The 26815-nt window shown below is 39.0% G+C and overlaps 1 protein-coding gene across 8 annotated transcripts in view; it reads left to right on the top strand.

The window, feature by feature from the left end:
- Positions 1–26519, top strand: part of OSBPL6 (oxysterol binding protein like 6) — a 117258-nt gene extending 90739 nt beyond the window's left edge. For 7 of the 8 annotated variants that reach the window (XM_067471294.1, XM_067471289.1, XM_060779741.2 and 4 more), the window contains 11 exons: positions 3162–3299; positions 5078–5165; positions 6639–6892; positions 9148–9285; positions 9595–9658; positions 9974–10052; positions 12059–12203; positions 13931–14075; positions 14928–15054; positions 15604–15726; positions 18864–26519. In XM_067471294.1, the coding sequence (XP_067327395.1) occupies positions 3162–3299; positions 5078–5165; positions 6639–6892; positions 9148–9285; positions 9595–9658; positions 9974–10052; positions 12059–12203; positions 13931–14075; positions 14928–15054; positions 15604–15726; positions 18864–18972 (1410 nt within the window). In that variant the 3' untranslated portion in view covers positions 18973–26519. The remainder of the gene's footprint in view (positions 1–3161; positions 3300–5077; positions 5166–6638; positions 6893–9147; positions 9286–9594; positions 9659–9973; positions 10053–12058; positions 12204–13930; positions 14076–14927; positions 15055–15603; positions 15727–18863) is intronic. The other variant, XM_060779734.2, reaches the window with a different exon arrangement.
- Positions 26520–26815: the final 296 nt, after the last annotated feature.

Here is a 26815-nt window from a genome sequence, read left to right as displayed (position 1 = left end):
GTTATGGTTCATGTCAAATCCCTATTGGAAAACTCAGTTGCGAAGTGGAAGGTATTTGACCAAACCCAAACCCAAGGGCTGTCTAATCCCATATTGTGGGTTTCATGGCCAGCAAGATACCTCCTCCCAAGATGCCACAATCAGGATGTGTGGGCAAAAGCTATTTTCTGTTTCACTGCTGCTAGTATTTCAGAGGAGTCTGTATGTGACCATTTCTAGCTTTACCTTTTAGGCAGTTTGCTTAACTTCCCTTTTAAACCCACCTGTACTACCCAAACTTGTCTACCTTGCATGCCAGCTAATTGCCTGCATTAATCAAATACTCAGTGAAAGATCTCCCATTTGTTTGTCTCGAATCTCTTACCACTCAGACTCATTGAGTGGATCTTCTATTTTAGTGCTATGAGCTGAGAAAAATGTCTACCCACTTTCCCAATTTTGTAAATGTCTGCAATGCCCTCCATTCTTGTCTTTATCAGAGCTGGAAACATTTGAACATTTATCTTTTCTCAAAGAGCAGTTGCTCCAGCTCTCTAAAAGCTTAGACTACCCTTCTCTGCACTTTCCTGGAAAATCCTTCTTGAATGATAGCAATCAAATCAGAGGCAGTATTTCTCATGCAACTTCGCTATATAAATATATTATCAGAGATTATTATCAATACTATTCCTCTTATTCCATAGCATGGTACTTGTTGTTTTCATAGCAGCCGTGGGCTGGTTCATCATTCTTATTCACCATGATCCCTTGGTCTTTCCTCATTAGTCATAGCTAGCATTTTGAATACCATTGATGTATATGTGAAGTTAGGGTTGTTTGTCATAAGGTGCAGCATTAAACCTATTAAATTTGCCTTTTCAGTTCCTACTCATCCTTTTGGAGTTCTTCCCAATGCATTTTGCTTTTCACCATCCTGAATAATTTGGCCTCATTCTCAAACATAGATATCTCACTGCTCATCCCTTGCTCTGTGAAAAACCAGTTTTAGAGTATTTAGAGTCCTTTCCAATACAAATCCGCAAGCGATCCCACTTCTTAGATTCCTTCACTTATTTATTCAGCTCTCTACTTTTGGTCCTTGACTAGTTACAAGATCCCATGTCTTCACATCTGAAAGATGGAAGAGAAATATGTTAATGCATGTATCGGGATATTCTTATGTTTTCTTCCTAGCATACTGTAAGTAGTGTCAGTGTCCTGTTAAACTAATATGTAAATAGTAGTAATATTTGTTTTCCCTTTCTATCTTTATACAAGAGAAGAGAGTTAATTTTCAAGTTAGAACAAGGAAATATTATATAAGCTTATAAGACTCTTAGAAGGCATGACCATGTCTTTTACTGATTTTAGCCTTCTGACTTGATCACAAATGAAATTTATTTTATCCTCTTTGATTAGAAGCTGGATGGGTAGAGGAGGGGAAAGAAGTTTTGCCCAGTATCAAATATATGTATAAAGGTTACTTCTTCAGTGCTGCAGAGCCAGGGTAACCTGGACGGTTGTATAAAGCAGTGGTTCCCACCTTTTTTAGGACCAGGGCCCACCTTGTTAATATAGAAGCATCAAATGTGCTGTAATGTAATCAGTTTCTTTTATATACAACATTTGAATACAAATCTTAAACTTATCTCTATTGCACTGAAACAGGGGCCACTTGACGGGCGATCACTTTGACCAGGGACTACTCTCCAACATTAGTACCAAAAGGGACAGGGCTGGTTAGCTCTGCAGAAAGGAGCAGAAATAAAATAAAATAGATAAAGAGGAAGGAGGTTCGCAGACCGGATTTTCGTTCTCGTGGCTCACTTCTGGGCCACAACCCACAGGTTGAGAACCACTGGTATAAAGGCTTCTATGCCTCCTTTTTCCCTTTGGAATAATTGACACAAGTGTCTTCATGTTGTTATATTAAGTCATGTCTGCCCTAGTCTCAAGGTGGTGGTTTTTTAACCGCATGTCATGCGCAGGATGGAAATATTTCTGCATAGGTAAACAATTTGCTTTAAATAATGCATATACTCTGAACTGAAGAGAAAAACTAGACAGGGTTTTTAAGAAATCAAAGATTTTAAATACTGCACAATGGTTGTGTTCATGTGGTGCAGTAGGGAAGTGTACATGGGGATATATTTTGAGCTGGAGAGTTGGGTTAAAATTGCTTAAAATAAATAAAAATATGACTTCTTCTAATAGCAATTTCATGTAGTGATTACTGACTAGATTGCAATCAAAGCAAGATGATTCAGGAACAGAAGAGGAGGGATTAGCAGGCTCATTTGAAGCTAGATATTTTAGAATGCCTATGCTTATTTAAAACAAGCAAACAAACCATAATAAGGTGATGTCAAATCACTGTAGGAAAAGAAAAAAGCTGAACACAGTGTGAGATGATTTAGGACAAATGTGAGGTCTTGATTGGCAGTAAAGGTTGTCCCAATATTTTTAAAAAATATTCCTTGTAGGAGTAAAGATGTCCTGCTACATTATATGGAGATCCTGTATGTATGTGTATAAACAGTGACAAACCTGCAGGACATGGAATGCTTTTTGTCCATGAAAATGACATAACAGGTTGGACACCTCCCTTACATGCTCAAGTGCTGGGTTGTGCCACTTTATGGGAAAAGTCATACTTTGTCTGTCAAACACAAGATGCCATATGAAGGTTGTGTAAAGCTGGTTCTTGAAGACACTATCCTCAGCCATGAATGAGTTCCATCTATTTGCTGGAAAAGGAGTTTTTTGTATGGGCCCTTCGTATAGTCTTGCAAAATAGCTTACCACCATTCTAAACTTCATGTGTTCCAAGTTCATAGGAGACTTTCTGTTTCCTTTCTGAATCTCACATGAAGGGAAAAGAAGAGAGGCCAGACAGAGACAAAGCAGGGTTATCTGTACACCAAACTATTTTCACTGGGAAAGATATTGGGTTTTCTCTGGCATCAAATGGCTGGTGGATTTGGTGCTGTTGCAGAGGCAGTGGAGCCACCCGGGATTACCTTCATTCTTCCCTTTCCTGCTTTTAGTTGAATGGAGGCGCCAGTGATGCTTGAGAGGTGTGGCATTGAGAGGAATGGTACATATCCACTGGCCATCCTTGCCTGGTGCCCTGCGTACATTGATTTGACTTCATGCGTGTGCTTGTGTGCTTTATGTTACAGTCAGGTGAACAGATCCATGTCAGCCTCCCGCTCTCCCAGCAAGTTTCTCATGAGAGCCGCCTCTCCATGTCTGAATCTGTCTCTGAATTCTTTGATGCACAAGAGGTGCTTCTATCTGCAAGCTCATCAGAAAATGAGGTTAGTCTTTATTCTGTGGGTCTACCGGTCCTTGCGATACCTATAACATGGGTTTATAGGGACTAAATCTTAGTGCTTGGATGCTGTTTGGAAATAGTTTAAAACTGAACGTGGACATAATCTTTGGTCCATGTTCCATCTCCAGCCATCACAGGCACTGGCAGTGTGTGAAGGCTTTTTGGGGCTGTAGTCGAAAAAGTTAACATTTCTCATCTTTGCTCTAAGGCACGACATACTCTCTATCTCTTGCACAAGACTGGATGTAATGATTCTGATTTATTATTTAAATTGTGCTTTTAATATATAGTGTTTTAATTGGTTTGATTCCTTGTACTCATTATGTTTATTTAGTTTAACTCTTGTCTATAAGTTATATTGAGTTATTTGATTTCATGTTTTGCTTTGATTGTTGCTTATCTGGGTTTTTTTTTGGCATTGAATGCTTGCCATTTTTGTTATTTCTATCAACCGCCCTGAGTCCCTGGAGGAAGAGAGGGCATGTTATAAATAAAGTTTATTATTATTATTATTATTATTATTAAAGACTTATTGTGGTAATATGTTGCATGTGAAGCAGTTTGAAGATGGAGAATTGAGTGCTATGTATTAGCAATGCCAATTTGACAGAATCAAAAACCAATTTGCATTTTCTTTAAATTATGGAGAAAGATGGCACAATTCCTATATCTTTCTTTTTAAAGCAAAGAACAAAAGCTGTGGTCTTGGGTCTGGAATCAGTGAGGGATTGGGTGACCTCAGTGACTTGTTATATTCAGATTTTTTAAAATAAAGAAATACTGTTCAACCTACTTATCTCTGGATCCAGTATTCATGGTTTCACTTATGCATGCCCCTCTCCTAAAAAAAAAAACCCTCCTAGAAGTATATGTGGTCTTCTCTAGGTCCTGCTAATCTTTGGTGTGCTTCTGGCTCAAGTATAGTCGAAGTGTAGGGTTTAGCGTTTGCTATAATCTGTGGCTTCGGGTGCCCATGGTCTTGAAAAGTAGGCTACTTGTAGGAAATGAGAAAGTTGAGTTAACATTAAAAATGTGTAACTATAGTGGCAATGAATCACTGGTGAGAATAACAGACCTGGACTTTTCACTGTAATATATTACATTTTTAAAGCAGTCCTGGGCCTTGATAGAAATATTACAGGTTTCCACACTAGCTTAGCTTGATTATCCAAATCATTGTCCAGTGTAACTTTTTCCAACCTTGGGACCTATTAAAGGTGAGTTCTGGTCCACCTCTGGCCTGTAGACCACATTTTCTCTATCCTTGTTCTACAGCAGTGGTTCTCAACCTGTGGGTCCCCTGATGTTTTGGCCTTCAACTCCCAGAAATCCAACAGCTGGTTAACTGGCAGGGATTTCTGGGAATTGTAGTTCAAAACACCTGGGGACCCACAGGTTGAGAACCACTGTTCTACAGGCAATTTTAATATAATTTGCACTTTATGTGTGTTGAGAATTGGAGGAAATGTATAAAGGTGTCCAGATAGATAGGACCAGCAACTATCTGTTTCTTTAGGTGGGCCCATTAATATGGGTCGGCTAGGGTTTTCCAAGGTTGAATTGCCTGGCATGCTGTGAAGGCACAGGCTGAAGCACACTTTGGAATATATTAACTGAGAAGATAGAATGCTCGCAAGAGATTTGAGGAAGGGCTGAGGCTGGAGATGAATTGGGAACATGTATCACAAGGGACTTGGATTTATGGGCACATTTGCTGCTGCTAGCATTAGTTTTATTTAGTGTCTTCCCCTTCTTTTTTAGGCTTCCGATGATGAATCATACATCAGTGATGTCAGTGACAACATATCTGAAGACAACACCAGTGTCGCAGACAATATTTCTCGGCAAAGTACGTAGGGGATATTTGGTGTGTATGTTAATATTCCAATATAACTGACCAATATAACTATGTTTTGATTTATACATGTGTCAGTGACTATAGATACAAGTTGTAAAACTTCCCTTCACTTGAGTTCAGTATAAAATCCACCCAGGGCTGTTATCGCAAACTCAGGTTATATCATTTTTTACATGCAGAAAAGTTCTCTTTTCACTTTAATTTAATTTTCCCATTTATACAATAACTGATCATTTCTTTCCTCTTTTTATGTTTTTTGGTTTGCACCCCATATCAGCCTCAGTACCATAGTAGTTTTTCCTCTTTCCATTACTCTTTTTCATTCCCTTTTTCAAATTTTAGTACACATTTTCTTCTCATTCAGTCTGTTACCATCAACTCTCTCGGTTCAGCAAACATTTCCTTCTTTTCCCCTGCCATTCCCATTCTCAGGATGGCATGAAGGTGTGAGCCGCTACCACTGGGTTTATTCTCACATGCCAGCTGACCAGGCATGACCATGTTCTTTTCTATTCCTTTTTCTTTCCTCTGAGTCTTTACTTCTTTTGCTGTTTTTTCACATCCTCATATGTTTCCTCTTCACTGAATTCAGTGGCAACAACACACAAGACTTCCACTTTTCCAGTAAGTAATACATCTAGAACATAAGTAGCAATCACGTGGAAGTGTACATGGTAGAACCCAGATGTTTTCCCAGTTTGTTAAGTGAGGAAAATCTGATTTGAAAAGAAGTTATAGGGAGCGGAGATCCACCATGATGGGAGATCTACAAAATCTACATTTGAAACTTCATTAGTGGGGGAAACTGCTGAGGAGTCATTTGGTGTTAAAAGTGTGAGAATATACTGCTACTTTTTTGTTGTTGCTCCCAATCGTCTTTCAAAATTCTTTCCCTTCATCTCTGGTTTGATAATTCATAAAAATTGGGATTCCTTGGCATTTTATGGTCAGGTTTGTGATAATCTCATATGTGGTTGGTGTATGGCATAGTTGATTGATACAGGCTGGAAAAAGTGGGGAGGGCATTCTAGAGCCAGGGCGCCACCACTGAGAAAGCCCTCTCTCTCGTTCCCACCAATCATACTTAGGACGGTGGTGGGACCCAGAGAAGGGCCTCCCCAGCAGATCTCAGAGCCCGCACCAGTTCATAGAAGGAGATACGGTCTCGAAGATAGGTTGGACCCGAAGCGTATAGGGCTTTATAGGTAATAACCTGCACTTTGAATTGGGCCTGGAAACTTACTGGAAGCTAATGGAGCTGTTTTAAGAGAGGCATAGTACGCTCCCTATAACTAGCCCTAGTTAGTAATCTGTTAGTAACAATGTTAAAACCATTGTTATATAATTTATCTGTAGTGTATGTGTAGGCATATGTGTGCAGATGTCTTATACATGGATTATTATATGAACCTATAAAGTCAGTGGAAGATTTTTTACTTTCATGTGGTCTTGTTTCTCTTGCAGTACTTAATGGTGAACTATCAGGAGGTGCTTTCAGAAATGGACGAAGGACGTGTCTCCCAAGCCCCTGTCCTGATACTAGTAATATCAATTTGTGGAACATTTTGAGAAATAATATTGGAAAGGATCTCTCCAAAGTATCTATGCCAGTAGAACTCAATGAGCCTTTGAATACCTTGCAGCATCTTTGTGAGGAACTAGAATATAGTGAGCTTTTGGATAAGGCTGCTGAATCTGATGACCCCTACGAACGTATGGTGAGAAGCTTGAGGGAACTCAACACTTGATGCATGTCTCACGAGACCCCTTTTCTTTCTTTGAACTCCAAAATGCATTGCAGTTGTCCATTTTCCTTGTGTCTGTGATGGATAAGTGAAACCAAGTCCTGAAGTGATAAAAATATGTGTGTGAGTTCACTAATGTTTCTGATTATGATACCTTTGCTTCGGACTGGTTGTTTAAGGAGAGCTATAATCTTAGAGCAGTAGTTCTCAACCTGGGGTCCCCAGATGTTTTTGGCCTTAAACTCCCAGAAATCCTAACAGCTGGTAAACTGGCTGGGATTTCTGGGAGTTGTAGGCCAAAAAACCTGGGGACCCACAGGTTGAGAACTACTGTCTTAGAGGAAGGGACTTTCAGACTGCAAGTGTTTCATCTATTGGTATTGGAATTCCATTTCAGAAATTAAACACTGGTATTAAGCCACTCTTAGGGCCAATATTTACATTGACACAACTTTAGTTCATCCCTTCACAAAACCTAGTGGATATGTCAAAATCTCAGGAATGTGTTGGAGGAGCTGTTAATATAAGTTCTCTCCATGTTACAGTTTGCTGACCCTTGAGGGAGAAATGTCTGAGCTATAATAAATAATAAAAAATAATAAAACTTTATTTATATACCGCTCTATATCCCTGGGGGGACTCAGGGTGGTTTCCAAACAACAACATCAAAACATACAAAATGTGTTCTTCCCTTAAGCTTGAAAAGTTACTTTTGGGATGAGAGAACCTCAGAAACCTCTAGCCAGACTGGAAGCCAGTAAGAAAGAACCATTTGCTTGTGCCTCTCACCTTCCTTAGTAATGAAGAAAGGGGCATATGATGTCAGAAGCAGATGGCAGATATGTTTTGAGCAGTTTGCATGGTAAAGGAACGCAAGTATTTAAGATATGAAGGCTTGTGTGCACGCAATTAAAAACTTTTCATATTTGAAAACTCCTAGACTGTAGTCAAAGCTCCCCTTTGCATCAACCAGCTACATGGCTCACTGGCTTTTGACAAAAAGCAAATCACCAGGGAATCCCACTTTGCAAGACTACTTTGCAATGCCACCTGCGTTCATCTGCAGGTGGTTTACTCAGGAGAAATCCCTGATGGGCTGCCTCCATTTTATTTGTATAAGAGCAGAGTTCCAAGTACTGGAGTTGGGAAATATACAAAAACACAGTCTGCGATGAATCTTAAAGGGCTTGTAAAGTACATAAATCTCTGGAGAGATGGGAGTGCTCTTCTCTACCTCTAACTGTGAAAGACACATCCATCAGTTTTGTTGTTGTTCCATTTCAACTGTTTTTTTTGTTTTGTTTTTCATTAGCACCTCAGAAGGTGCCTAATAAAATGAAACAACAGTTCTCAGACTTCCATTTGAGGTATGAGTAAGTTAAGGACAGTGCATTTAGGAAGTGCTATTTCCTTGTAGACCTGGGGTGGGAATCATGCAACCTTTGAGATGTTGGACTGAAGCTCCCATCAGCCCTGGCCAGCAGAGCCAATACTTAAACATCCTGGGAGTTGGAGCATCCTGGGAGTTGGAGCATTATTCAAACTCCTGCTGTAGAGAAATGTGTATCTTTCCCCATCACAGTACATGGTCTCCCCTTTATATCGTTTCCAGGTAAATATGATCCTTACACAAAAACCAGTAGAAACATTTTCCCACCCTGAGGCCAAATTTACTCGTTGTGACATGCATAAACTACGGAAAGCCTTAGGGGTGCATGGGCCACCATTTTCTTTTCCCTCGTGCTACCAGGGAAGGGGGACAATGCTGTTGCTGAAGTTCTAGGACTTAGAGATGCTATTTGTCAATCACTGGCATTCACTCAACAAGCCAGCTTCGTGATCCATAGTGTAAATTGTCTTTTTTGGGAAACTGAAATATAATCTGGATTATATTGCAGTGTAGAAGGGGCCTGTGTGCACATGTAATGGCACATACTAAAATCTAATTTGAATTTTTGGATTGCTTAGTGTTGTTTTAATTTTTGTGTCATTCGAATTTTTAGCAATGTGTTTTTCGTTTTCGTAAGTCACGTTGAGTCCTGAATTGGGAGAAAAAGGTGGGATGTAAAATAAATATAACAACAACCACAATAATAACTACTAAGGACAGAGGGACTCTGGTTACCTAGGGGGGAAACTGATGTATTTGCATGTATAATCCTTACTTTTCTCAATCAAGTTCAGAGGGTAGTTTTTCAGCTCTTTACTATTACTCCTGTTTTATTTAGGTCCTAATTGCTGCTTTTGCAACGTCAGGATATGCCTCCACTTATTACAGAGCTGGAAGCAAGCCCTTTAACCCTGTCCTTGGTGAGACTTATGAGTGTATTAGGGAAGACAAAGGATTTCGATTTTTCTCAGAGCAGGTAAAACCCATTCCAAAATTAGCCTTTACATGAAATTATGACTCCTGTGATTTCCTTTTCTTTTTAATTGAGGCACTTCATATTGATTTATGAATGTTTTCTGATATAAATGTAAATATTTATTTTTAAAGCATGAATTAAAGTATTTTATACATTAGATAAAATTTAAGACTCCAAAGCTTAAACCAGTTTTTATTCAAATATTTTACATAGTTGCATATATGTTTTCTTATGTAAGGATGATAACAATATGAAAGTCTTCTGAATCTTTTTGTACAATTCCTCGCCACCGTAATTTTTTCTTTACAGGTTAGCCACCACCCACCTATTTCTGCCTGTCACTGTGAATCAAAGAATTTTGTGTTTTGGCAAGGTATATATTTTAATTTACACGCCTACAGATCAAATTTAATTAAAGAGAAACAAAGCCTTATATTATAATTTAGTGTGTTGGATTTTGTAAAACAATTAGCTCTAGATAACTGTGACATCTACTGTATATAGGTCTTTCATGCTTTACAACAAGAAGAATGAGCTTACAATTTTCTGTCTTCAGAATACTGTAATTATTTTTCAGAACAGGGTTGAATTAGATCATTTGTTAATCTACAAGACAGAGATCACTTCATTTCTAGATAACTACAGTAATATGTAGAACAGATTTCTAAATCTCTGTTCTGCTCTTCAGATATCAGGTGGAAAAACAAATTCTGGGGCAAATCGATGGAAATCCTGCCAATTGGAACCCTGAATGTAATACTTCCCAAGTAAGTGGTTCTTTGTTCTTTCATTTTTATCCTTTAATTTGTATCCGGGTATGTCTGGTTTTAGGTTTACATGCAGGAAAAGCACTCCTGGCAGATGGCCATCCAACCTCTGTTTGAAAGCCTCAAAAGAAGAGCTTCCACTACACTCTGAAAAAGAGAGTTCTAGTGTTGAACAGCTCTCACAGTCAGAAAGTTCTTCCTAATATTCAATTGGAATCTCTTTTCCTGTCATTTGAATCCATTGCTCTGAGCTGTAGTCTCCAGGGCAGCAGTAAACAAGCCTGCTCTCTCTTCCTTATGATGGCCTGTGAATGTAAGGATAAGAAGCATCTTATTCAGTGTCAGGTGTTACATTGATGTGAACTCTCCAAAGTGTCAGGAATGTGCCTGGCCCTTGTATCAGGGATACTAGCAACACTTTTTTCCATCTCATCATTCTGCATGGTGTTCGTCATGCAGTGTCTACATAGGCCGCAAATTGAGTCGCAAGTTTCTACTGGGCATCCACATGATGTTTAAAGACTTTCAGCCCCTAATATGGAGTAAAACTAGTTAACATAATTTTACCCCACGTTAGCAGAAGTCAAAGAATGCTCCAGAATTGAAACTCAAGAAGAACCATGGACCCTGGAGTTGATATGAACAGTTGGGCAGGTTCGAATTCCAGCTGTTCACATGGGCCAGTGTGGCCATCCTGTTTTACTTGCACTCTGTAGTGCAGAAAAAGGAGGTCGCACTTATTTTTAATTGTTTGTTGCTGCTGCAGCAACCATAAAGCTCTAGAAAGCTCATGGCCATTGCAGGGCAGCTTTCCTGATGTCAGCAAAGTTGCCTGCATGACCTGCGGAAAGGATGGAGATCACCCTTCTTTTCACCAGCCAACTTTGATGTCAGCAAAGGTGACCGGTGATGACTCAAAGCCCTCCGGATCTCTGTTTATCTCCGTTACAGTGATAAACAACAGAAAAGATAAGGGTGGCCGTCCAGCAGGGCCACCTGACTAGATGGTCAGGGCTCTGCTCTTGCTGCTGCCACAGTTTGGGAGTGAAGCATGTAAACACTCTGCAGAAACTGGGGTCAAGCTGAAGCAACAATGTGCAGACCAGCCCTGGATTTAGATGCCCATGTAGATGTGTCCTTTGTGGTTAATCACCTGATTCTAGAGTTTAGGTATGCCATTCAGTTTAATTCATCCAGAACCAAAGTTATGGTGGAATTAATAGAATTATTAACTATAAAAAAAGATTCAAAGCTTTGGCCCACTACAAAACTCACTGTTTGTAAATTTGGACAACTCACTGTTTCTTCCAACTTCATAGGATTGGGAGGAAGAGATAACAGGTTTGTTATAATATTGTATGGAATATATGAAAGCAGGAAAACTCATTTGGTGTCCAATTAAAATGTAGTTCTGGCACAGTTGTTTACAATCCAAACTGAATATTCTGCAGAGCTTTGTGATTTTTTTCACAACTCCTCAGTGGAATAAATTTTATCCCTATCAAATACCAATGAGAGTGTGTAAGAACTGGCCCTAACTTATTGAGGTCCAAGGTATTTAAAGGACTGTTCGGTCAGTTTCTTTCTATGCTAGACCACCTGCAACTGCATTCACCTTCAGAAGTTTAAAGTATAAATGGAAACCAGACGTTGGGAATTTTTTTAACATCAGCACCCAAAGTATGGAATGCCCCCATGCGTATGTGCCAGTCATTCCCATATCTATGTTTAAACCCTTTAGTCATTACAGGTTCTAGAAACCAATGGGATAATGTTTACATTCTGGCTGTTGCATTCAACTCTTTTCTCTGTGTTGTTTTGTTATGCTAGTTGTGGTCAAGTTGTTGTAAGCCATTTTTGTAGGCTGAAACAGTGGTAGAAAGGTGGGTTATAAATACACAATCTTCATAGGGATCATCGTATTCCTCTGTACATGAATTCCAGGATTGAAAAGGTAGTTTAATTGGCAGTTGAAGTGTAACTGTTCCACTTAATATTACTTCCAGGTATGGTGATTGCTATGTATGGAACAAAGTCACTACTTGTATACACAACATCCTCAGTGGAAGGAGATGGATAGAGCATTACGGGGAAATAACCATCAGGAACACAAAGAGTGGTATCTGTATATGTAAACTGACTTTTATGAAGGTAACTTTTTATGATCCTCATTGTGATCAGTGACACAGCTATTTATTCGATAGGAATCTAAAACGCAACCCCTTCTGGAGCACATAAGATATCCAGCAAGTTAATTAACTGGCTGAGATTGATGGATATACTTGTAGTTAAAACAAGTGCTTTAATGTGAGAAATCAATCTTGTCCCTGGTCATTAGCTTCTAGCACAAACAGTATAGTCATATAGTTGATATTTATATGTTATCCTACATAGACTGCAGATATGGAAGCTTCCAATGCAATTTTTAGTAATGAAAAGAATATTTGAAAATATTTGAGAAACAGTTGAAAAAAGATGCTTTTCAAGAGTTGATTAGACCCTGAAGAGAAGAATCTGGAACTAATGACAATTCATTTTAGCAATTGTGGTGCATAAAATTCACATGTGGTTATTTTACCCAGGAATCAGCATTTTCTCTGAAGTAAATAACATTTCTATGCAGAAAAAAATAATATTTACAGTATTTACAGTATACACATAAGTACTTTCTGTTTGGAAAAAACTATTTCCTGCACAGAAAATAATCTCTCAATTCTGTAATTAGGAGATTATTCTGTGCAAACTTTATAAACAACTGATTTTCACATAGCATTTTCTCTGCAGGAAACAGCTTTTTTCTATGCAGACAAAAATGTCCATGCCAAAAAACACCTGGTTCTAGCTCAAGAAAAAAACAAAACAATGTTCTGCACAATCACTGAAACTGTGAATTTTGCACAGAATCCCTCAATTGTAAATTGGTTTCAAAAATTGGTTTTCAAATACCTTCTCAAAATAGGAGGAAAATTGCTAAAATTATTTATTGCTTGCTTTGAAAAAAAACCCTGAACAAATACATGACTAACAATTTGACAATTTTGAAATGACTATTGATAGATCCTGTTTCAGAAGAGGAAACAAAGAGATCTTTTAAGCTTTGCTGTTTTTAAAAGAGATTTATTTTGGGAATCAGCTGAATCAAAAATGTAGTTTTGGTGGCGGCTGCTGGCAATATGAATCATCAACAAGATTCTGTCAAATAATCTTAAGACTGGCAGCTGAAACCATTTCACTTTCAGTCTTGGGTCTTTGAAACTTCCTCACTCTTCCTCCTTTTTCCAAACATTTGTTACTTTTGATGGCCATGACTGACAATTATTTCTTCAAGATTTATTAGTTTATTGACCAAAACCCATGCATTTAACCAACCAGTTTCTTTAATTAGCCAGGTGTCCTACCATCAGAGATCAAAATGTATTTCAAGGATTTTATGTGATTTTATAGAAATCATGAGGGGAAACATATTAATACACAGATCTTTTGTTTTGTCATAGATAGTATAGCTCAGAGCTAGGTATTTATGGTCCCAACTGCTAACTCAGGCTAGACTCAGCAGCCCAATTACATACAGCTTAATGAACTCAATTATATGAAGAGATTGGCACTATTTATTTGTAGCCCAGTTTACTCCTCTTCTAGCAGCTGATTAGTGCTGTACAACTTTAAGATAGTGATATAAATTTGCAATTTAGTAGGGCTGCATTGGTTGAATATCAGTGATGTGACTATGTGAGGAGAGGAGGGCATTGATCTAAAATAAGAATGTTACACACACATTCATAAAACATTCATCCAGTTACCTAATCTCTAGCATTGTAGAGAGTGAGACACACTGACAATAATTTAGACTTAAAAATTGTATTTTGATATGTTTCCAGGTGAATTACTGGAATTCGAATGTAAACGAAGTTCATGGTGTCATCATGGATCAAGAAGGAAAGGTGGTACATCGTCTCTTTGGAAAGTGGCATGAAGGACTATATTGTGGCGTTGGGCCTTCGGCAAAATGTATATGGCGGCCAGGTAAAAACAATATATTGTTTAAGTGACTGAGGGCCCTTCCACACAGTCATATAACCCAGAATATCAAGGTCGAAAATCCCCCATTATCTGCTTTGAATTGGAATATGTGGCAGTGTGGACTCAGATAACCCAGTTCAAAGCAGATATTGTGATATTTTCTGCCTTGATATTCTGGGTTATATAGCTATGTGGAAGGGCCCTAAGTTTATTGGAGATAACTAGACTTGATTTAATTTGTGTTGTCACCATTTCAAAACTGGAGAGGTTCTAGAAATTCTTGAGGGAAATTCTTAGTTGCTTCATGCTCACTTGTGGGTGTTTTTTTTTCATTATGAGTTTGGCATAGAAGGCATGATGTAATTAGGATGTGTTTAGAGCAGAGGTTCCCAAACCTATGGGCCAGGTGCAGCTCTCCAAAGTCATTTACCAGGCTGAATCCCTGTATGGACCTCACAGCTATCTCCTTTAGGCAAGCTGGAATTCTGCCTTGTTCTAAGGTGGCATTGACCACAACTTTCACCCAAGAAGAGCTTGGGAAAATTGCTTTTTAGCCTATAACATCCACAATCTCCTATGATGTGATTGCTTTATCATTTCCTAAGGGCCACTCAAGGTCATATTATAGATCAGGTCTTGCTCCATCTGCTGTTTTAGAGCCACATCAGGTAATAGTGTTGGCCTTCCTTAGATAGCGACGGCAAGGTGTTTGACGAATGTATGTGTCACTCTCACAGAGATGTTATGACAAGCTACAAGTGGTTATTTTCCCTTTGGCACCTTCTTTTGCATGCAGAGTTTTCCTATTTTTCTCCCAAAGATTAACAACTAACTTTATCTTACCTATTAATGTAGGCTCGATGCCAACCAACTATGAGCGTTACTATGGCTTTACAAGGTTTGCCATTGAGCTGAATGAGTTAGATCCTGCCTTGAAAGACCTCCTTCCAAGAACAGATGCACGATTCCGGCCAGATCAAAGGCAAGAGTCATGCTGCTTGTCTAATGTCTGTGGCTGCTTTAGAGGAGAGATGATAAAGGAGCATTAATGTTCAGGGATGCCACATTTGATGCATTGATTCATTGCATGAATTTCCTAAAAGGATTTTGATAAGTTCAAAAGGCAGAGCTAGTTTAATATTAGTTTTTAAATTAGAAACACTGCAGAAAGCAGGTGGTATCTTAGAACAGCCATCCTTTCTTTAATACACACATAAATGATGGAATGTGTATTTTAAAATGGTGCTTGTTTTTACTTGTTGTTGCATATTTTAAAAGCAATCAAACCATGGTAGTTTTTTTCAGAATTTTTGAGTTTCCTCGTATGCACTTGTGTTGGTTTGCTTGATGACTTAATTTACAAATAATGCACTAATAATGTATTAATCGATTAAGATGGCTTTAGCTGGGTGTCAGTTTCTCACAGAATTGTCAGGAACATGCAATTTTAAAGACTATTTAGCGGCATTTTTTGTTTTTCCACTGCATGAATGTGGGCATCAACTAAAATTATAACATTTTTTCATTGTAGGTTCTTGGAAGAGGGGCATTTAGAAGCAGCGGCCACAGAAAAACAAAGAATAGAGGAACTCCAGAGAAACCGGAGGCGCTACTTAGAAGAAAATCATATGGAACACATACCAAAATTTTTTAAGTATGTAAATTACTTCTTGCTACAAATAAATCTACAGCTGAGTAATAGAGTAGGAAAGCTTAAGCAGATTACTTATTCTTAGTAGCAGAAATAGAAAAGTTATTGGGAAAGAGATAGTACATTCATTTGATCAAAATTAATAAAAATAATCAATAAAATGCTAAAAAATATACCACATTTCACCGCGTAATAGTCACCTCCGCATAATAGTTTGGGGTCCCGAAATTAAAATCGGTGTCTTGCCTTTTCTCCCTTAATCCTCGCATTAAAGCTGGCTATGTCTGGGCAGGCATGTAGCCGGGGGGGGGGGGGGCTTGAGGGGCTTGCTTCAGCCTCCCCCCCCCCCCCCCCGAAATTCTCATGGTGGTTCGCGAAAAGGCCTTACTGGTGCATTATTTAAACTGTTATGTTTATTTATATCATGATCTGATCACCATACTCAATACATCCCATATGCATGGGGGTATTGGGGTAATGATACAAAAGGTTTGCTAGGCTAGACCCTCTTTCACTCAGACTCAGCCCCCCCCCCCGAAACTCAGCCCCCCCTGAGCCCCCCCCCCCAAAATTCAGCCCCCCCCCCCCGAAGCGAAATCCTGGCTACGGGCCTGCGTCTGGGACTTTCTCTCTCCTACTTCTGAGAAGCTAGGAAGGAGAAGACCTAGATGGCTCAATTTGTATTTCCTTTTAAAAACTGTATTACTGAGGAGGCTGGGTCTGCGACTTGCATTTCTTCCTCTTGCCTACTTGGAAGTAAGAGTGAGAAAACCCCAGACCTAGTCAGTTCTACACATTTTTTTTCTTTCCTTAATGGGCACACGCCCTTTTTTCTGAAGGAAAAAAGGGACTAAAAGTACAACTATTACTTGGTGAATGGCAATTCGCTTATTGGAGATATAGCTATGTAATTTTGCATCAGATTGATGAGGTATACTGAGTGTACAAAGGCTCTAAGCATTGACCTCAAAGGTCCTGACATACTCCTTTGTAATTATGTTTACATTGAAAGGGAAATATTTTTCACAAGTGGATTAATTTTAAAACTGTGTTTAAATTTATGTTACAACAAAGACACTTAAAAACTTACCATAAAATCCCATCTATGATTTTATTCTTCCTCTGCCATTATCCTTTCAATCAGTGGTTCTCAAACTGTGATTCCCCAGGTGTGTTAGCCTACAACTCCCAGAAATCCCAGACAGTTTACCAGCTGTTAGGATTTCTGGGAGTTGAAGGCCAAAACATCTGGGGACCCACAGGGTGAAAACCACTGCTTTAGAAGGAGGGCAGCTGCATGGATTTTTGACAATCCTATTGGTCATTCATTTCACCCACTCCAGAAAAAATCCTTCTTTTAGCCCTCTTGCCCACTTATAATGTCATTTCCTTACTTTCACAGGTTTTTTTAAGATTGATTTCCATGTAAATACTAGTCTTCTTCTTTCTAAGCTATTTTCCCAATGGAGGGGTTAGAATTGTGACTGTTGTTTCCACAGGGTTTTGTTTTGGGCACCCTCAGTCCTAGTAATAGTCCTATATTTAGGAACTTCGGAAATCATTTTGTTATGACAGATGCCATGTCTAATGTAGAGCACAGCAGGACCATCTGGGTGCCAAGAAGAGCACTGCACATCCAAGCTGCGCTTACTACTTTTTATCTTAAACCATCTCAAGCTTGGAATTAGTTATCATATTCTGATTATTAAAAAAGATAAACATAGATGATAGTGAACTCAATAATGAGGTACACTTGCATATATGGTTCGTAGTATTTTCATCCCTATTGGATGGAGTGAGGTATGTTATCAGGCATGAGTATATGCCTCTTTTATAAGAGTTAAAGTACAGTCTTTACATCAGTGGTTCCCAATCTTTTTTTGACCAGGAGCCACTTGATCAGGGACCACTTTGACCAGGGACCACTCTCCAACATTAGTACCAAAAGGGTTACGAACTAGTTTTTGGTGAACTTCAGATTTGGTTTGGTTATTTGGGGTGCTGACTTAGAAAATTGCATTGGATAGACCACATCAGCTCTAGTTTCCGATACAGAACATCTGCCATCCAGTAGTCGTCATTTGCTCGCCCACAGAAAACCATATTTAATATGCCTCAGCAATATAAGACGGTTTCATGAGACCAGTTGCTCTTGTTGCAATGGTGTAGTAATGGTGAGTCTGCGGACCATATTTTAGTTCTTGTGGAACACTGGTGGTCCATTGACTACAGGTTGGGAACCACTGATTTACATTGACCTGTTGATAAATCGACCTATGTTGATTTTTTTTAACTGAATTTACTAGACTTATACATGAATATATAGAGTTACTGATGTTAAGGAATGTATTACATCTCACTACATAAAGTGGGAGCTTTTCAAAAAGGAAACAATATTACAGAGGAAGATACAAATTAAATGTATTATTTGGTAAAGGAGGTATTCCTCAGAACATTTTGAACCAACAGTTATTATGATGCAGATTCTTAGAATCAGTTAAGCTTATGTTTAATTTGTTGTGATACGAACAATTGGATTCAGTTCATTAGTGCCTTGGGCATGCAAAAGCTGCCTTGCACAATTGTATTGCTGCCCATAATAAAGAACTTCACAATTCAGCATTTTTTAGCCATGAGTACCGAACTGGAAAAGAGAACTTTATCTTTGTCATCATTATAATCAATATCATCATCATTATGGCTCTTTCTAGTTTGATACTCAAAGAGAAGCTGGGGCTGGCAAGGTTGTGTATATGCCACAAAACAAAAATGCTGTTTTCCTTGTAGAGCCTCAATCTAGTCGCTAAAACAATCTAGACTCTAGTCCCTTTCTCCTTACCACTTAGACCCCTTCTACACAACTGTATAAATCCAGATTATCTGCTTTGAACTGGATTATATGGCAGTGTAGATTCATATAATCCACCTGAAAGCAGATTATGTGGATTATCTGCCTTGATTTTCTGGATTATATGGCAGTGTAGAAGGGTCCTAAGTGATAATTAAGACCTATTTTGTTTTTGGTTTTGAAAAAACGTGTTTTCCAGGCAGTATTTTAGTAGGATTATAGTTTGATTCCTTTTAAAGGAATTTTTGGGTGTATTTTGCCTCATACTAATTGTTCTCTTTTACGTTTACAGAAAAGTTATTGATGCCAATCAAAGAGAAGCCTGGGTTTCTAATGACACGTATTGGGAACTCCGAAAGGATCCTGGCTTTAGTAAAATAGAAACCCTCAAACTCTGGTAAACTGAGAATGTAGATCTAGTAACATATCACTCTTTAAAGGAAAAGGAAAAAAAAACTATGCACATGTTTCTTATAGCTAAGGGTGGTTTGTGGGTCTGCAGGAAACCTTTCATTTGCTTTTATATTCATCTTTATAATGGACCTCCAAAAGTGCATTATCCCACACCCCAAACATTTCTGCAGCAGTCATTAAATAAAACACCCCTTAAAGATTCAGACACGGAAAATGCAGCACAAGAGAAGCACGTACTGAGTTAGCCAAAGATGCTTTGAAGAGTATCTGGTGCTTAAAATAGACATGGAATTCCAAAACAAAGCAAGTTCTGTGTTAACAAACTTGTCTAGAATGTCTACACCTGCAGTTTTTGAACCTTGAATCACACTCCTTATTCATTTCCAGCTTCAGGTTAGTTCCCTCATGTGATGTGCTTGGACTGGCCATATCAAAAAAGACATAATGCTTTTTCTGGAAGCTCTTCCCACTCATATGCCATGGTTCATGCCTTAAAAAAACAATGTGAAGTTGTACATGGTCATTTTAACATATGTATTCTTAAGCAGTCAGAATTTTTAAAGCACCAGGGTTTTGTTCATATTATAAATAATGAAGGAGAAGTAATATCTGAAAGAGAGCAAACCCTAAATGGATGGCGAAGAAAAGTGATGTATTGGTATATGTTTGAACATCGTGGGACTTGGTCATGCTGGAAAAAAAGCTGGCTAATTTTGTAACAAATGAATCCGAGGTCACATTCTCAATGCCTAATGCTGTGAAAATACACCATCTCTTCCCATCACTTCTCATGGTTTCACACTTTGTTTCATTCTCTCATACGTCTTAATACAGTTGGAATTCCTTGAAGATTGCATGAGTGTCAAGCACAAAAAAAAGATGTCAGAAAAGTGTCTGGCTTCTCACTTGGAAGTGAAGGATTGTCCTGACAATTTAGGTTTATTTGAGTGTGTGTGTGTGTGTGTGTTCATTCATGTTGTGTTATAAGCATGATATACTTCAGTTGCAAGTCTGGGAAAGGCAGTGTGGCTCACATAGTAGGTTTTTGGTCACACCTTGCTAATACGTTTTTATGCAAAATTATATTTTACCGGTTTCCATAAAGCAATTATATTTTTGGATGAAGAAGCAAAACCTAAATGGCTGCTGAGTGGCACATTTTTGATGCATAAGTGGAAAGAGCTAGGTGACTTCTCTCTCAAAGTGAAGTTGGTATGCTTTGTTAGTCAATATTATTAGATTTTTTAAAAAACCTGAATGCTTTTTAATGTAATCTTGTCTTTAATTCATGCTCAGTTTATTAACTGGGTTCTAACTCCATTTCTTGGGCACTGATGACAGAAAAGATGTCCTTGTATATATTTCATAATGAATATTTCTATATGTACATGGCACATAAGACTATACATACTTTATTTTACCCTTTATATAGCACTTCCTATAAATAAATTATTGGTGGGCTTCCATAGACACATAGAGATGGCTAGTTTGTACTATATTTCCCAAAAGTAAATTACTTATATATGCTATTTGGTACTTTCCCCTCCCACTAACCCATCCTTTTCTGTTTTGTATTTCTTAAGGAACTGGCCATTTAAGAACTATGGTTCTTCCCTTACATTATTCCTGCCTCACGGGATATATAGTGTTGTATGGGCATTAAACAACTGAGCCACAATTTCTCTCTGAGCTTCCTTTTGTTGCTCAGTATCTGAGGATGCTTTCAGACAAAGCTGTTCTACCTTTCACACATTTTATGGGGCCTCCATGCAACCTAGTCTTTTGTTTGCAATTCCCCTCACAAAATATGGTTTCTGACCCTTTTTTAAGCAGAGGGGGGAAGAAATACAAAGTAGTTTTGCAGTATTTTTTGAATGATGGCACCAGGAAGCACCTTCTCACCTTGAAGCACTTCAAGGGCATTGAAGAATATCAGCTTTCCAAATCCATCTTAGCAAAAATTCCACTAACATTTCAACTTTCAACTTTCTATTTCCTAAAGAGAGGTTTTCAAATTGTTGGGGCTTAAAGTGTGAATGTAAACTCTTTTAGGGGCATAGCATGGGACTTATTTTGACTTTTTCGATCTATCAGTATCTCCAGTCTCCAAAGTTACAATAGTTCATGTTTTGTGCATTTGCTGATTTCAGTCCTCCCTTTCTATTATCCAAATACATTCAAGCTGTCTATTATTATTATTATTATTATTATTATTTCCCACTTTATCTCTCTTTTTAAAAAGACCCAAAGCAGTTAACACCACTATAAACAATACAATATAGAGAAAACAGTAGGTTTGCTTGAAATGTCAACTGATAAAGCAAAACAGAAGGTAGAAACTAATGTTCCCAGGTCAGTTATCTGCTTTGGAAGCAGAATTGACCTTTCTTTCCTGGGGCAAATCTTGGGGCATGGTGGATGGTGGAGAAATGGTTTCGCAAGCTTGCAACAGACACTGACTGTTAGGAAAAGGAAACTAATTGGTTGGAGTCCATTAAATCATTGGGCAACAGAAGAGGGCATTTAGGTGCAATTTTTTAATGGGAACAAGTGGTCGGGAGCACATCCCTCCAAGGTTTCTTGGAGAGCTAGTGTACCTCCCAACCTTCCCTAGTTTCCCACTTTTCTGTAAGAGAGAATACTGGGCACTATTGTATAAGCTCAGTTTCACGGGCTATTGGGTGTTACGGACTGCAGTTTGGCCCACCCAGGATTGGCATTCTGTTCAAGAATCTAAAAATAAGTGAAGCATCGCATATAGCAGGTATGGGCAAACCCAGGCTGGGGGCCGGATGCAGCCCCTTGGGCTCTTTTCTCAGCCCCTCCCCCTCACCATCTTATCCTTCCTTTCTTCTCTCTTTCCTTCCTCCTTCCCTCCCTTCCTTCCTTACCTCCCTCTTTCTCCTTCCATCCTTTCTTCCCTTCCACCCTTTTGTCTTACCTTCCCTTTAGTCCTTCCTTCCTTCCTTCTCTCTTTCCTCTCACCCTTTCTCCCTCCCTCCATTCACTTCCACCCTTCCTTCCTTCCTTCCTTCCTTCCTTCCTTCCTTCCTTCCTTCCTTCCTTCCTTCTTTTTTCTTTCCTCCTTTCCACTTGGGGGATGTTTAGCTGGGAAAAGAGAAGGTAGAGAGTGAACATGAGTACCATATTTCAAGAGTTCAAAGGGTGTCCCATTGAGGAGAAGGGGGAAAGCTGTCTTTCTGCTGCTCTAGAGACCAGCACACAAGGGAGCAATGGGTTCAAATAGCAGGGAAAGAGATTCAACTGAAAATATTAGGAAGAACTTCCTGGAGAGTGACATGGGATGCCTGGGAGTGTGGTGGAGTCTCCTTCTCTGGAGGCTTTTCCGTAGAGGCTGTCTATTGGGCGTGCTTTGAATGTTCCTTTCTGCATGGCAGAGGATTGGACTGGATGGCCCTTGGGGGTCTCTTTCAACTCTAGGATTCTATATTAGGAGTAGGCAATATGGGATCTAATGGAAACACTTTTTCTCTCCCGTCCACCATCTCATCCTGACCAAGAACAACCCTTTTGGTATCCAAATGTTTCTTCACATTCTGCCTTCAAAAGAGAAAAGGAAGGGGAGGAAAGGACAGGGAGGGGACTTGGGGAGAACCCTCTCCTTCCGGCTCACCCACCTTGCTCTGGCCCACCATGCGGCCGCCAAGTTAGAAAGTCTGCCCATGCCTGGACTATAGTGTGGCATGTATCAAGCAGCTTCACTTTTTTGTAAATGTGATATTGCTATTCTTGAAATACTCTTGTATATCTGCTCCTTTTGGCAGCCTGTAAACTAAAATGGGAACGATAGAGACAATATTTCCATGGCCTCTATGCAAGGGTGACACACACACACATTTGTAAAGTGTTCATCCTCTTCACACCTGTTGTAGCACAGGTCACCCCCATATCCTTATTTTCTTTCTGAGAGAGTTCTTATTGAATTGGCTTTTTATTATAATTTGCAATGTAGACAAAAGACAGCCCCCAAAGTTATGCATGATCAAAGATGGAAAAGCTATACAGAAAATGCCGCTTTGAGTTTCCTTCAGGAGAGATAAAACAGAATAATAATAATAATAATAATAATAATAATAATAATAGTGATGATGATTATGATGATGGCAGGAATCTATATAGAAAGTAGTTGTATGTGACTCCAACTGAATAGAGGATCTTTGTGCAAAGAAAATACATTCGTGTACCCATGCTGCATAGAACTGCAATGTGTGTTTGCCTACATGCAGGATGCTTACATTGCAGATGGGCACATGGTTGATCCTGGAATATTGCTGTGACCGCCACTTGCAAATACATCCAGTAAATCAGTCGTAATAGAAATGGGGCAGAAGAATTACCATTTAGTTCTCAATTTAGAATCAGTCTTGAAATTAATTACACCTACCCCCTTTCTGGGTCTTTCCCCCTAACCTCAGAAGTGATCATTTATTTTCTGTATTATCATCTAACTGCTTCAATGGGATTTTACAGCCGTTTCTGGTAGATAATTATGGTTTATGGGTGGGCTGGAAAAGGTGTTTGAGGTTCATACAACAGACATGAGCTAGTCTAGGCTCATTCCCTCCTCCATACTTGGGACACTTGGGGTCTTATGAATAACCATCACAGATTGTTTCTACAATAGCCCTCAGTTTTAAAAAGTACCTTGCTAGAAGATACCAGAGACTGGGCTGCTGTTCCGGCAAGAAGCTGCTAATCCTTCGCTCAGAGCTTTCCAAACATTTCATGTTAGTGACACATTTTTTGGAGATGCATCATTTTGCAACACAGTTATTTGGTTTTACTTGCAACCAACCTCTTATAAGAGATACAGACACATGCTGAAATTGCAATAATGAAATATATGAGGAAACATGTCTCATGAACACCTTTCATTTATATATTTTTTAAAAATTGTTGCTTATTTCACATAGACCCAGAAGTTTTTTGTTACATTCGTGTGACACATCTGCACTTTGCAGCTGACACACTAACATGTCGCAACACAGAGTTTGGAAAGCTCTGTCTTAGCTTCACTGAGTTGTTTTTGTTCAGTGTGGCATGTCACTGAATCTCCTGCTTTTTAACATGCTAAATTAAGCCTAGACAGTGTATATAGTGTTTATGTAAGAGGAACAACTTAACCATGCTGGGGGTCATGGATTTCAATGGGGCAAGGTAGTTGCACATCATTTGCTGTGGATTTTATCTGGATCAATTTTGCACAAGTGGACCTTTCACACTATGCATTTATAGCACTGTGATTCCACCATGGAGTTCTGTGGCTAAGTGCGCCATCCAAAATTTAGATCCCTGCACTTGATTTGAAAGAACTCAGCTACAATGGTATGATTCCACTTTAACTGCCATGGCGATATCCCAAGGAATTCCAGGTTTTGTAGTTTGGTGAGCTCATTGGCAGAGGATTCCAAGTCCACTTCGCTAAACTGAAATTCCCAGGCTTCCATTGGATAGAACTATGGCAGTTTAGTTGGTCTCTTAGCACTCCACTTGTATAGTGTGAACGGGCTCATAGTCTCATTGGTGTGGCTGTTGCCAATAAAATGTTTCCTTCTTTGCATTGGATGCCCAAGTGGCTGAGTGTTTCTCACAGCAATGCCCCATCCGCACTGGGAATGTTGATGCTGCAAACTGAGCACTAACAATGGATTGGTGCTTTTATATTTTACCATTGCAAGATGGTAGCAAGCTCTGGGACAGCACTTTTGTAGCATCTGCAGAGGTGACATGTAAATTTGGCCTCAGAATTAGAGATTTATTTTCTTTCATTTAATTTTAAAGGTTTTCCGATATACCCTTCAAAATGAATGTTTTTAAAAACAGAAATAAATAGAAGCAGAACAAACATCAGTTACCAAAACATTTCTAGTAAAATAGCATTTAAAATGGAAAACTACAGAGTTCACTTTAAGGGGAACAATATGCATCCTATCTGGCAGAAATCGACCTACCGTGTATTTCTGCAAATGATCGATCTCATATGATGGAGACTTTTCTTTATTAAATTTCCAGATTGGAAAATTGCACTCTTCTCTGCTCTGAGCCTGTTCCCTCTCCTTCAAGTTTCCGCAAAAGCTCAAGAAGACCTAGTTTGTATGATTTGCTTCTTTGTTAAAATGCTGCTTATTCGCTGAAAGGCGCTGTATCTAAGAACGGCCCACTCAGGCCCCTTTTACTGACCTCAGTTATATCCATGTGTTAAGTTTTTTGAAGTAGATTTTGTCCCTCTCTTCTGTAAGTCCAGTAAAGTTCATCGGGCATATTTGAGAAACAGTTATCCCTGCAGAATTGAGGAGAGGCAGGGGTTCAGCCTTGGAAAAGTGTCGAAATTGGCAGGATCCCTAAAACTGGGCTTCGCAGCATGCAGAAAGCCTCCAAGTCTCTCGTACTTCTACATGCTTGGCTTGTAACCGCAACCTTAGTTTGGGCCTGGTGTGCTGATGCAAAAGATTATTTCCACAAAGAATTTTTCTAAAGGTCTGCAACAGTTCTCCAGTCTAAAATAAAACATCTGAATCCTGTGTGGCCCCCAAGTTAAAGATTGAAGTAAATGCAGATTTGTGGATGTGGATGCAGAAAGTTTCCTTGCTGTTGCATACAAGTACTGGGTGAATAAAGACCAATCCACATGTTTAGGTTAATCAGTTTCCTTTCTGCCATTATGGTATTTCTCAGAATGGTGCCAGTTTGGAGACTGGAACAATTCAGTTATCTCTGTGGGCTGTTGAGTGAAACCAACTGTTAATAAAAAGCAATGATATTTGTCTGTTTCCTTCTGTAGACTATGAATTGTATCCTCAGTTCTTTGTTTAGCGGTTCCCATTTCCTACACAAATTAACCACTGAATTGCTTCAATGCAAAACAACCTTTTGTTGATTTGTTTGTTTGCCAGTGAACTAATGTGAAGAAAGGTATACATATTATGCCTTAAAGATTTTTGCTGAGCTTGGTTTTGAAATTCTGTTTGTTCTAAGAGAGGAAAATCATCATTGTTCAATGATGCACAATATTTTGTTTTACTCATTTCCAAAAACGTGTGCTGAAAGAACCATGTTGAAACTGAATTGTCTTTACAACCTCAACACACCCTAGACTGAATTCAGTAAATGTTCAGTTCCCTATGTTTAGCAAGCCCTGTAAAACCTAACCACAGCTTCCTGGTTTGTATCCTGTGGCTGCAATTGGAAAAAAGTGACATTCAGAACCGAAGAGCTTGTGTGTGAATCTGAAACATCGTTTCCACTGGTTCCACTGCCAAAGAAACAAGCCATTGCTCACTTGCAAAAGTGTCCCGCTTTCCCCCCCTTTGTCAGTGGGAGCTGTTCTGGCAGCAAATAAATCCGCTGCTTTGGTAACACATGGTTCTGTTCAATATGCGTGTCTCACTTATTTGGATTGTCTGGTACGTTGTGCTACCAAAAAAGCAGGAAAACTGTGCCTCTTCAAATGAATGTTGTACAGAGGAATGTTCCACTTGTAAGAAAATGGGCCTCAATAAATTCACAGCAATTACTTTGTAAAGTCATGTTGATTTTTTGGGGGGAGCTGTTTTGATTCACTTTACTATTTTTCTTGATTGTATTTCCTGTCCTAGCCTTCCTTGAAAGGATGTCACCGTACCCTCTTTCAGTCCTAAAAAATACACACTAGAAAGGACAGTGACAACAGCCATGGAGATTTCTATCCTGATCTCTTCATTCCAAACACTTTGTTCTGTGTAATGTGTATTGTGCCAGTTTTCTGCAGTGTCAGGGCCCGATGTGATTTGATCCCAAAGCTTTCGAGTCAGCATGTAGATACACACAGCA

Source organism: Anolis sagrei, chromosome 1 (assembly GCF_037176765.1).
Source record: "Anolis sagrei isolate rAnoSag1 chromosome 1, rAnoSag1.mat, whole genome shotgun sequence".
NCBI lineage: Eukaryota > Metazoa > Chordata > Lepidosauria > Squamata > Dactyloidae > Anolis > Anolis sagrei.
This window is presented reverse-complemented; position numbering and strand designations above follow the sequence as displayed.